The sequence below is a fragment of the Fringilla coelebs genome, assembly GCF_963513975.1.
Source record: "Fringilla coelebs genome assembly, chromosome: 20".
In the NCBI taxonomy this organism is placed as follows: domain Eukaryota; kingdom Metazoa; phylum Chordata; class Aves; order Passeriformes; family Fringillidae; genus Fringilla; species Fringilla coelebs.
This window is the reverse complement of record NC_140046.1, coordinates 10389852-10402800: the sequence shown is the minus strand read 5'-3', so window position 1 is coordinate 10402800 and position 12949 is coordinate 10389852. Positions and strand designations below refer to the sequence as shown.

The 12949-nt window shown below is 54.8% G+C and overlaps 1 protein-coding gene across 1 annotated transcript in view; it reads left to right on the top strand.

Moving 5' to 3' along the window:
- CALN1 (calneuron 1) overlaps nucleotides 1-12949 on the top strand; it is a gene marked incomplete at both ends in the record, with an annotated part of 136322 nt that overhangs the window by 79491 nt on the left and 43882 nt on the right. Inside the window, one exon of the mRNA XM_084219127.1 lies at nucleotides 7656-7768. Coding sequence (XP_084075253.1) covers nucleotides 7656-7768 — 113 coding nt within the window. The remainder of the gene's footprint in view (nucleotides 1-7655; nucleotides 7769-12949) is intronic.

The following is a 12949-nucleotide window of genomic DNA, read 5'->3' as shown; positions in this document are numbered from 1 at the left end:
TGCTCCTCCCTTCTGGCTGGGCTGGAGCCTTCCAGCCCCACAGAACCCCCTCCTCCAGGGATGTGTCTGTACAATCCATGGAGCTTTTCTGTGGGGCTGTCATGGAACCAGATCCACACAACTGCTCTGAAAACTGCAGGAGTGGAGGGACTTAAGGGACAGAGGGGCTCCAGTGGAGATATTTACCCTTTCCTCAGATCCAGTGAAATTTTGATGGAATCCCAGAATGGTTTGGGTGGCAAGGGATCTTAGAGCTCCTCTCATTCCATGGCAGGGACACCTCCCACTGTCCCAGGCTGCTCCCAGCCCTGTCCAGCCTGGCCTTGGGCACTGCCAGGGATCCAGGGGCAGCCACAGCTGCTCTGGGCACCCTGTGCCAGGGCCTGCCCAACCTGCCAGGGAACAATTCCTAATTCCCAACATCCCATCCATCCCTGCCCTCTGGCAGTGGGAGCCATTCCCTGTGTCCTGTCCCTCCATGTCTTGTCCCCAGTCCCTCTCCAGCTCTCCTGAAGCCCCTTCAGGCCCTGCAAGGGGCTCTGAGCTCTCTCTGGAACCTTCTCCTCTCCAGGTGAGCACCCCCAGCTCTGCCAGGCTGGCTCCAGAGGTGTCCCAGACCTGGCAGCAGCTCCGTGCTCTCCTGGATTCACTCCTACAGACCCATGTCCTTCCTGGCAGCGGGAGCAGCTGCTTCTCTCCTCCCAGAAGTCACTGGAGCTGTCTGTAATTAAAACTGTTTTCCAAGGCCAAAGTTTTGTGCCAGACTTTCTCTGATTGAACTGTAATTAGGGAGAAATTCTCTGCCTCGTGCTGGGCGAGGGGTCAGGCTGCTGAAGAGGCTCTGACTTCCCAATCTTTGAAACCGAAAGCCTTGTCTGGGAAATCTCCTGAGGCTGGAGCTGTTCCTGCCCATCCTGTGCCTCATCCCAGGGCACAACCTCGCCCAGACCGTGCCAGCCCTGCTCGGCCGAGCCGGGCACGGCAATGACACAGCCCGGGCCGGCCGGGCACCGCAGGGAGCTGCTGGAGAATAAAAATAAACAGCACTTGTGTGCTCCGGGCCCCGAGCTGCAAACCCAGCTCATTAACTTTAAATATCTCACCTCGCTGCTCGCTGGAGGTCACGCTCGGCAGCAGGAGTGCGGTGCTCATCAGTTACCAGCGCACATCCTCATCCTCACCCCGGCCCGAGGCCACGCAGGGAACTTCCAGGGACCTGATTATCCTGAGAATGGCCAGGGAAAGGCTCATTAAGGGAGTAATCAGTGAGCATTATCCAACCAATTCGATATACAAGGCTCTGAAAACCTAGGCTAAGTCCGTTCTTCCTGGGGGTGGAGGTGATGCAATCCAGGAATGCTTTCCACCTCTCATTTCCTTTCCCCCCTCTCATTTCCAGACATGTTTTCCCCCTCTCATTTTCCTTTCCCTCCTCTCATTTCCCTTCTGCCTCCCTCAGTTTCCTTTTCCCTCCTCTCATTTCCCTTTCCCTCCTCTCATTTTCAGGCATCTTTCCCCCCTCTCATTTTCCTTTTCCCCCCTCTCATTTCCCTTTCCCCCCTCTCATTTCCAGAAATGTTTTCCCCCTCTCATTTCCAGGCATGCTTTCCCCCTCTCATTTTCCTTTTCCTCCTCTCATTTCCCTTCTCCCTCCCTCAGTTTCCTTTTCCCTCCTCTCATTTCCAGAAATGTTTTCCCCCTCCATTTCCCTTCTCCAGCTCTGCCTTTCTCCAGCCCAATGAAGATTTAATTCCACCCTCCAAGGCAGCGGCTGGGACAGGAGACCTTCAGAGACACGGGTCTCTCCTGAGGGCTCAGGGTGGAGCTGTCCCATGGAATGGGGGCAGGATGGGGCCGCCCCTGCTCCTCCAAGCATTCTCTTGTTCCCTCAAAGCTCGGGCAGGAGTTCCAGGAGCTGCTGCTGCTCCCTGGGATGAGGGGATTTGGAGCCCTGTTCTCCCTGCCTGGCATTTCCAGCCTGGGCAGACTTCTGAGGTTGGATCCTGTTGGATCAGGATCAGGGGGAGGTAGGATGGGCTCAGGGGGTGGTTTGGGTGCAGCTGGGGGTGTCTGGGGCTGCTGGTGCCCTGACAAGGTGACTGCACAGCTCTGCCTCTGGTTCCTGCTGCACATCCCAGCAGATCCAACTTCCCCTGCTCCCTGGAGTGAAGGGCTGAGGGAAGATGAAATCCTTTGTCTGAGCTCACAGCTTAGGGAGAGGGTGGGAATTCTCTGTGCTCAGCTCTTACAAACCACTGCAGAACCAGCAGGAGCAGCTGGTGGCACCTGGAACCTCTCAGTGCTGGGGACATGGGATCAGAACCTGGAGGAGAATTGTGTTGAAGGCAAGTGCCTTAGGGAGTAAATCCCCTTTCCAAAGAGCTGCAGGCTCTTTCATCTCCCCTGAGATGGTGTCCAACCCACAGTCTACTCCCTGGAGGGCAGTGGTGCTTTTCCAGTCCCCTCCAGGTCTTCAGTCATTAATGATTTTCTTTTTCCGGTATGCCATCTCCTCTGCACAGCTCCTGCCAGAAGGGGACAGTTGGAGGGGTCGGGCTCTGCTTCCAGGGAACAGGGACAGGAGGAGCAGGAATGGCCTCAGGCTGGGCCAGGGGAGCCTCAGGGTGGACATTGGGAACATTTCTTCACTGGGAGAGTGGTCAGACATTCCCAGAAATGTTCAAAAACCATGTGGGTATGGTTCTTGGGGACAGGGGTCAGTGGTGGCCAGTGCTGGGGGAAGGCTGGACTTGATGATCCTGGAGGTCAGTTCCAACCTCAATGATTCCATGATTTTGTGGTCCCAGAGGTTTATTTAGGAGGCCCAATGGACATTTTGCAGGGGTGCAGACATCCCGTCCTTGAGTCACTCAGGTACAAAGCAAATGTCCCTGGGCTGCAAGGTCTGGAAAAACCCCTGTATTCCCAGCTCCACACTGCGCTTTGCTGCTGCTCCATCTTCCTCGGTGCCCTTGGAATCAAAGAGCCACAGTGGTTTGGGGTGGAAGGGACCTTAGAGATGATCCAGCACCAGCCCTGCCATCCCCACACTTGGCACAAGGGTGTTGGATGTGCCATGGGAGCCCAGGATTCCCTGGAGCTCTGTGGAGCTCTGGGAGTGGCCAAACTGAGCTCACACTTGGCAAATGCTGATGCTGGGGCTCCTCATGCTGGAATTATCCCCAGGGTCTCTCTGCCTTCAGCATCCTCTTCCCACGATGGGACAATGAGCCAGGCTCCCACCACTGCCATGCCCTGTTATTGTCACACTTCCCCGGTTCCTGCCAGGGCTGAGTCCTGCAGGGAGCAAAGGTCTGTGGGCACCTGGAGCTCTTCTCACCCAGCTGAGGGCCTGGGCATGATGAGCTGATCTGATTTGGCTCTGCTGGGGTGGCCAGAGGGGTTCTGAGTCATTGTTTGAGTCATGAGGCTCAGCCACAGTGCTGGTGCCCCTGGGTGACTTGGTGACATTAAGGCCAGGATTAACACAGAGCTTTACACGGGAGGAAAATGTGAGGGCACTGCTGGGAGGGAATCAAGGAGTGCTTTAGTTGGGTTTAAACCAGTGCTTAAGCTCAGCTCTGGTGTCCTGCTAAGATCACCCCCACAGGCAGTGACCCATCCCTTGGCCCAGGGCACTCAGGGATGGGGTGGAATCCTGCCTGGAACCCCTCTGTGCTCACCCCCTTTGCCAGCTGCCAGGCTGCCCTGTTCCAGCAGCCCCTCACCCCCACTCCCAAGGTTTCCCTGTCCCAACAGACCCCTCACCCCCATTCCCTGTCCCAGTAGATCCCTGACCCCAATTCCCAGGGTTTCCATGTCCCAATGGACCCCTCACCCCCATTCCCAAGGTTTCCATGTCCCAGCAGACCCCACCCCACCGTGCCCCTAGGTTTCCCTGCCCTCACAGTTTGTAAATAAGCTCTGGAAATGTGTGAGTGCCTTGGAATCATGGAATCATTAAGCTGGAAAAGAGCTCTGAAACCCTCAGGTGCAGCCATTAACCCATCGTTGCCCGGTCCTCATGGAACTATTTCCCTTCCTCAGTCAGTGCCCTCAGCCCGAGCGGGGTTTATAAATCTGTGTTTGTGCCTGGGAGCAGGGACAGGAGGGAGCTGTCCCGGGGCTGTCCCGGGCCAGGGAGCACATCCTGCTCCACCTGGCTGCAGCTGTCCTGCCTGTGCACCTCCAGCCTTCTCAGGGGTTCTCATCCTGTGGGATGAGCTGTGCTCAGGCCTCAGTGGGAGCCTGGGGGCAGAGGAGGGGAGCACCCATCTCACAGGGGGACTGGGGTCCTGTGAGCCCTGCTGGGGTCAGGGATCGTGGGGTGGCTCCTGGAGAGGAGTGAGAACAGACAGCACACGAGCTCCCACCCAGCCTTTTTCTCCTTTCTCCCCATCCTTAAACCAGCTCTGAGTTAATTTGTGCATAATCCACACATGGCTCAGAGTCCCAAGGACCCTGGGGAGAGCAGCACATCTGCAGCACAGGGATGGGAGGGCTGGATTTGATTCCAGGGCTCGATCCCCCAGCAGCTCCCTGGGGAGGAGCAGGAGGGCGAGCTGGATGGCTTGTCCTGTGCCAAACCCAAATTCCACACTTGCTCCCAGGATGGGATGTGAAAACCGGGCTGTGGTGGTGCCCAGGCTGTGCAGAGCAGCCCCGTGCAGGTTTTAGTGTTGGTTTTTATAACATTTCTCTCGTGGCTGTCAAAAGGAATTTTCAGACAAACCCGTGATTTCTCTCTGTTGATGAAATGATGCTGCAGTCTCCTGAGGTGCTGATGGCAGGGAAGGTTTGTTTTCTGCAGCTTCACATGAATGTTAAAAGGGATATTTCTACCAGGCAAAAGTGGGGTCTAGCTGCCTTGCTAGTTAAGAGTTTTAATTGAAAAAGCAGTCAATAAGGGGATAATGCATTTTTCAATAGCATCTTTCTTTGGAGGTTGTGGAAAATGCTCTCATTAAGCTGATAATTAAAGCCTGTGAAGTTAGTGATGATCCCTGGCAGAGGCACAGGGAAGTCACGAGCGAGGGGCTGCCCTAAGTCTTGTACAAAGTCAGAGCCCAGCAATCCTTTTCTCTGGAATCACGTGTGGGACCGAGTCCTGCGTGTCCTCTGAGGGTGGAGTGACATTGGAGAGAGCCCGAACTGAGTAACTCCGTGCTCGGGGTCACACGGGCACAGGGCCAAATGAATGCGGGGGCAGGTACCAGCACCTCTTTAAAATGCAAATTGTTTTCTTGTTAATCTGGCTAATTTAAAGAAATTAGCATCCCAAAGCATCCCGATTTGCATCCCAGCGCATGGATTCGCTGCTGTGCTGCCATCGGGCGCTGTGCTGCGGTGTAAATCAGCCGGAGCCGCGGCTCCCTTCCCGAGCGATCGGGCGTGCCGGGACCGCTCCACCCGCGGGATGGCCCCCGAAGGGCGGCAGGGGAACTGCCCAGAAATGTTTTACAGAATGGCTCTCCGGGGGATGGGCTGCCCACCCCTTACCTCAATGTGCTGGCCCACAAATGAGCTCGGTCCTGCAGAGCCCCGGAGCTGGGAGCGGCTTTAGCAGCGGGACCATGAGCGGATCCCTCCCATTTCACAGGATCCCTGCAGGGTTCCCCTTCAGAGCCTTACCCCAGGATATTCCCTCCGAGAAATCCCAGATCTCTGGAGCCCGGAGATCCCCATTCGACCCAGGGAGTGCTCGGGCTATGCTGGGCTGTGCTGATTTTGTGCCCGGGCTGTGCTGGTTTTGTGCCCGGGCTGTGCTGGTTTTGTGCCCGGGCTGTGCTGGTTTTGTGCCTGGGCTGTGCTGGTTTTCCTACGGCGGTTGTGCCGAGATAAGGGCACGGGAGATCGCGATCAGCCACACAGCTGCTCGGATCGGCACACAGGGTGTGATAGGAGCCACAGATGTGATTGATTAGATGCGCAGATGTGATAAGAAGCTCAGATGTAATTGATAAGAAGCACAGGTGTGATAAGCGCAGATGTGATTGATAAGAATTGCAGATGTGATTGATAAGAAGCACAGGTGTGATAAGCGCAGATGTGATTGATAAGAATTGCAGATGTGATTGATAAGAAGCACAGGTGTGATAAGCGCAGATGTGATTGATAAGAATTGCAGATGTGATTGATAAGAAGCACAGGTGTGATAAGTGCAGATGTGATTGATAAGAATTGCAGATGTGATTGATAAGAAGCACAGGTGTGATAAGTGCAGATGTGATTGATAAGAATTGCAGATGTGATTGATAAGAAGCACAGATGTGATAAGAAGCACAGATGTGATTGATAAGAATCGCAGATGTGATTGATAAGAAGCACAGATGTGATTGATAAGACACACAGGTGTGATAAGAAGCTCAGGTAGCGGCGGTGGCACGGCTGGCACACAGCACTGCAGCGGGCACTGCCGGTGTTTCAATCGCGGCCCTGGCATTCATCTGCTGGAGTGTCACACGTCTGAGACACTTCTCACACCTGGTGACTTAGCTAGAGCAGCTCCAGGGAGGGCTGGACGGAGTCACTTCCCCCTGAATGGGAGTAAACACAACCCTAAATCCTGCCGGTGCTGGGAGCAGGGCTGATTTACCCAGCCCATCAGTTCATTAACATGGAGGAGGAGATGTCCGTGGCCTGATCAATGCAGGAGATTTTCCACCAGATTAGGTTAAGCATTCTCAGGAGATCTGGGCATTGAACTGCTCAGACAGACAGGGATTTTAAAGATCTTTCAGCAGGCATGAATATCCCTTTTTTTGTGGAGGGAAAAGTGACATTTGGTACAAAACTCCCTCCAAACATCCCCGTGCCTTGTTCAGAGCAGGAGCCACACTCAGCACTGCACCAGCTGGGCTCATTAGTGGTGGGACCTGTCACCTGTCCCTGCTGGTGGCACTGAGGCTGTGCCTGCACTGCCTGCTCTGCATGCCAGGCACACACGGATGCTGCTGGGAAGCTGGGCTGAAAAACCTGCTGGATCTGCAATGGCCTGGCCCCTGCTCTGCCTGCTGGATCTGCAATGGCCTGGCCCCTGCTCTGCAAGAGCCTGGCTCTTGCTCTGCCTGCCCTCTCTCCCTCTGGAGCCTGGGGCTAGCCCTGTAAAACTTGTGCAGAACCTGAGAGGGAAAGCCCTGGCTGTGCTGCTGGATCCAGTCCCCCTGCCAAAATGGCTTTTTGGGAGCTGCCTCTGGACTCTCTGGGACTGGGGAATGACCTGTTCCCCTCAGTGCATGGCCTGATTCTGTCCTTGGGGGCATCTGGGACACAACAGGGGCCATATTCCCTGGTACAGCAAAGGATTTGGGTCTGTGGGCACTGGGAAGTTGCTGCGGAGGTTTCCCAGGGTGTGGGGGATCCCATGATGTGCAGCAGGTCCAGAGTGGCATGTTGGGCTTGAAGAAGTAATTAATTTATAATAATGAGGGTGGGCAGGCCCTGGCACAGGGTGCCCAGAGCAGCTGTGGCTGCCCCTGGGTCCCTGGCAGTGTCCAAGGCCAGGCTGCAGGAGCTTGGAGCAGCCTGGGACAGTGGAAGGTGTCCCTATTCACATCAGGGTGTTGCACTATATGGCCTCTAAAGTCCCTCAAAGTCCCTTCCAACCCAACCTTCTCTCTGATTTCTGAGTCTCTGATCTTTTCTTCTCATTGCAGGGGATGGCCAGGTGGATTTTGATGAATTTATGACCATTCTGGGGCCTAAGTTGGTGTCATCGGAGGGCAGGGACGGCTTCCTGGGGAACACAATAGACAGCATATTCTGGCAGGTAAGTCAGCATTGTTGAGTTGCAACTTCAGGCAGCTCTCAGCAGCTTCCAGAGTGGATTTGTTGAGGAGCACAGGATGTTTTACTGAGTGGGAATGATTGTGGAAAGGGTGTTGAGGTCCATCATGCCAGGGGCTGTGGGAGAACATCCCGGTTGGGGGAGGGAATTGTGTCCAGCCAAGCCCTGTGTTCCTGTGGATGGATGCAGCTGGACACAGCAGCACCCTGAGACTCATGCTGCACCTTTGGGAGTCTGGAATTCACTTCTGGAAGAGAAAAGCATTTTTCTCCTGGAATCTTTTGCATAGAGAACCTTGAAGCTGCCCGGCTGCTCCCAGAAGTGTGTCCCTGTCCTTGGCTGTGGTCGGGGTTGTTCCACACAGAGGGAATGTGCTGGGCAGGTCAGGTCCCACTGGGATTTCTGCTGAATTCAGGGATGAGCACTATGTATTGTGCCAGAGAAAGTTTTGCCCCAGGTGCTGCCTGGAGTGGTTGGGTCCTGCTGGTCCCAGGCACTGGAAGGAGACAGATCCAGCACTGGGAGCTGCTTTTTGCCTGCCTTGCAGTGAAACTTTAAACAGCACTGGAGCTTCCAGGAAAAGCAGTCCAGGCTGTTATGGCAGGATCAAAAATCCTCCAAAACACAGAGCTGCACGTTTGCTGCCAATGGTTCAAATGTGTGGCTTCCTGTGGGATTCCAGCTCCTTTCACTGACCATCCCACAACCCTGGCCTGCTGAGAAACTTTGGCTGTTCCCAAGTTTAATGAAGCAAAAGAGCCAAACCTGGAAATGAGATTTTCTGCCTTCTTTTACAACCTCCAGCCCCATCCAGACTGAATTGGGTGGAGCTTTGGAAGAGTATTTTAAAAGGCTTTTAAAAACTTGTTCCTGGCCTCCTGTCATGGGACAGGAATAACCCTGAAAATTCTGCTCTGGATTCCAGGATCTGGTTGTCAAAGCAGGAGTTTGGTGCTGGTGAAGCTCCCATGGTTTGTGATGCACCTGGGGGGAGTAAATGGCACCAGGAGGGGCAGGACTGGGAGCCAGGGATGTTTTAGTGCCTTCACTGCTCCTTGGGAACCTCTTCCCGGGGTGGGAGGGAGAGAAGGGAGCCTCATCTCATCCCATGGAGTCATTGGCACCTTCCACAATTCTAGCCCCTCATGAACTGCTCAAGAAGCAAAAATCCTGGTGGGAAAATCAGGTTTGTGAGCTGAGCTCTTGGATGGAGAGCGGAGAAGTCTGGAGCCTTCCTGAAAATTCTGCTCATGGTTTAACCCACTGCTTTTAATGACACTGCAAATGCCTGGAATGAAGCTGGAATGAGACAGGATTGTGCCTGGATTTAGGGCAGCAGGGTTCCTGGGATCACCTTCCACAGGGACATGGCCCTGGTGCCTCCCTGGCTGTGGTGGGACAGGGAAAAGGGAGCAGAGGCTCCAGGTGCCTTGGGTGGGCAGGGGCAGCCCCGAGGGCTCCTTCAGTCAGCAAAGCTCTGACTGAGTTCCACAAGTGCTCCATGGCCTTGGAGAACAGCAGTTATGGGCTCTACCTCCTCTTTACTCAGCACTGCCTTGGATTTCTGAGCCCTTGAGGAGCCCTGGTTGCTTTTCCTCTGGGGTTGGAGTACAATGTCTCTGCAGCTTTTTCCCAAAGAAAGAGTAAGGAAAAATCATGGCAGTGTTATTCAGGGAACAGGTTCTCTTTGCCCATTGCTCCCTGGCTTTACCCAATCCCTCTGCAGGGCCATCAGTCACCTCATCCCTGAGCATTTCTGCCTCTGCATCATCTCCAGTGTGACTCCTGATGGGAAGCCAAGCCTTTGTGGGAACCAGGGCTTGGCTGTGTTCCCCATCTCCCCTGATGTGCAATTTCCACATTTTCTGGAGTGAGTGGCAGGGGCTGAGCCTGGGTTGCTGACAGAGCCCTTCAGCCCTGCAGCTGTTCCCAAGGAAGGATTTTAAGGAGGGAATGGCTGTGCCCAGTGCTGGGGGGCAAGGATGGGACAAAAGGGACTCCTGGCTGGGCAGTGCCACCATGAAACCTCACCCCAAAGCTTCTTCAATCAGTCCCACAGGAGAGAGGAACCATGTGGGCACCCCAAAAGTGCTTCCCCTCCCCATCAGAGCCGCTGCCCTCCAGCCCTCCCCATGCTGGGATGTCTTTGCCAAGCTCATTTCTAAGGGGAAAGACCTCCGGGCTCCAGGGTTTAACACTTCCTTTGGGATGGAATGTGGAGGAGCTCCAGGCCCTGGGGTCCAGAGGGAATAACAGCCCTGGATGGGAGGTTTTGAATGAAATGAACCTCTCTGGGGAGGCTGAAATGCTTTGGGAAGTCAGGACATTGTTAAACAACAGCACTGCATCTGCATTGGGTGCAGGGGAAATTCTGTGCCCACAGCACTGATGAGGTGATTTGCAAAAGTCAAATTATCAAGTACACTTTGTACCTGACCAGCTGAGAGCCAAAGCGATGCCTGATTGATTTCCCCCCTTTTCTCTTTGCTGTGTGCACACAGAGGCTGCAGGGAATTTCAGGCAGGATATCTGGGGCTCTGTCTGGCATGAGGGGACAGGGCTGGATCAACCCCTCAGCCATGCTGCCGGGGCATTTGGGATAAACAAAGCTGCTTTGCAGGAGCAGCAGAATTCCAATGGGGAGATACTGCCCAGAGCTCTCATTTCTCACTGCTGGGATGTCCCTACAGGTTTGGGGAGGCAGGTCCTGTGTGATAATTTACTTGTGGGCAATTGGGGAAGGAAATTGAGACAGGACCTCTAAGCTGTTTTTGATGATGTGGTTTATTTTCTTATCTTCTACACAGGCAGGAGGGGTGAGCTCAGCTCACATCTTCACTGCATGGTTCAGAAGGTCACAAGACCCTTAGTTGCAAGACTTTTTAAGGAGTTATTGACCAATAAAACTCTGCCAATGAGGATATTTATGTTTTTGACCCATCCTTAAATATTCCATCTTATGGACCCATGCTACAGTGTAAGCTTTCTTAGCCATCATGTTATGACACACAAACCTACAGCACTGCATTCTAAACTCCTTGTTTACCTCTGTAACTACTTTTATGTTTTCTATATCTTAAACTCTAAAACTCTAAAGTTTCCTTTACTTAGCTTAACGTGTCTCTGCTTTAAACTATAAATCCACATTTTCGCTTCCAGCACCTAAGTTTGAAAGCCTTTTCAAGGTCTCAGATCAAATCCTGTGTTTAATCCTAAACTTTGGATTACAGGCCCAAAGTTCTGAGAGTTCCCTGCATTTCAGATTCCAGCAGTCCTGCACAAACAGCTCAGCAGCTGTTTGTGCTCTCTGGGTTTGGGGGAACCTTTTCCTTTCTCCAGGCTCTCACAGACTTTTGCTAGGGATATCCTGGGGTTTGTGATCCTTGATGGGTGAGTAGGAATGGCCAAAAATCCCACAGCACCCCTGTGCGAGGAGGGAGGGATGTGCAGGGACAGCAGGGACAGGCCAGGGACAGCAGGGACAGACCAGGGACAGGCCAGGGAGAGCAGGGACAACAGGGACAGCAAGGACAGGCCAGGGACAGCAAGGACAACAGGGACAGCAGGGACAGGCCAGGGACAGCAAGGACAACAGGGACAGCAGGGACAGACCAGGGACAGGCCAGGGACAGCAGGGACAGGCCAGGAACAGGCCAAGGACAGGCCAGGGACAGCAGGGACAGGCAAGGGAGAGCAAGGACAAAAGGGACAGACAGCAAGGACAGGCCAGGAACAGCAGGCACAGCAGGGACAGGCCAGGGACAGCAAGGACAGGCCAGGGACAGCAAGGACAGGCCAGGGAGAGCAGGGACAGCAAGGACAGGCCAGGAACAGCAGGGACAGGCCAGGGACAGGCCAAGGACAGGCCAGGGACAGCAGGGACAGGCCAGGGACAGCAAGGACAGGCCAGGGAGAGCAGGGACAGGCCAGGGATAGCAGGGACAGGCCAGGGACAGGCGAAGGACAGGCCAGGGATAGCAGGGACAGGCCAGGGATAGCAGGGACAGGCCAGGAACCCCTGACTCTGAGCTGCACCTCAGCACAGGCCCCAATGACATTTTGTTCCCTGGAAAATGGAGCAGGGCCCACATCCAGCGGTGGGGGTGCACTTGGGGCTGGCTGGGGAGGGAATTCCGCAAGAGGGGAGGGGATGAGCGCTGGCTGGGGACACGGGACAGCAGCGGGACACGGGACAGAGCGGGACACGGGACAGCAGCGGGACACGGAGGTTCCCCTCCCATGCCAGCCCCGAGGTTTCAGGTTTCCCGCTCTGCCCGTGCGGCTGGGAATGCAGGAGAGTCCCGGGGGACAGATCGGGCCTCTCCCGATCTGGTCAATCAATTAGTGCCTAATAGAGTGAAATGAAGGGGAAAATGTGAGGGAATGGCCGTGGCACAGAGCAGGGCAGGCAGGGAGAGGGAGTGAGGGAACAGGGAGTGAGGGAATGAGGGAACAGGGAGTGAGGGAATGAGGAAACAGGGGGTGAGGGAATGAGGGAGCAGGGGGTGAGGGAATGAGGGAACAGGGGGTGAGGGAATGAGGGAACAGGGGTGAGGGAATGAGGGAACAGGGGGTGAGGGAATGAGGGAACAGGGAGTGAGGGAATGAGGGAACAGGGAGTGAGGGAATGAGGGAACAGGGGTGAGGGAATGAGGGAACAGGGAGTGAGGGAATGAGGGAGCAGGGAGTGAGGGAATGCGGGAACAGGGGATGAGGGAATGAGGGAACAGGGAGTGAGGGAATGAGGGAACAGGGGGTGAGGGAATGAGGGAACATGGGGTGAGGGAATGAGGGAGCAGGGGGTGAGGGAATGAGGGAACAGGGGGTGAGGGAATGAGGGAACAGGGGGTGAGGGAATGAGGGAACAGGGGGTGAGGGAATGAGGGAACAGGGGTGAGAGAATGAGGGAACATGGGGTGAGGGAATGAGGGAGCAGGGAGTGAGGGAATGAGGGAATAGGGGGTGAGGGAATGAGGGAACAGGGGTGCGGGGCTGTGCTGGGGCTGTCTCCAAAGACAGTTTTGCCTGGAGAGGGATTTTTCTTTATGGAGTTCAGAGATAAACCTGCTGCAGTTGCTTCCCGTGTGCGAGTTCCTCTTGCTGTCCCTGCAGAGGAGTTAATCTGATGATGGCAAATGAGCCTCGCTGCAGAGGAATTGTTTG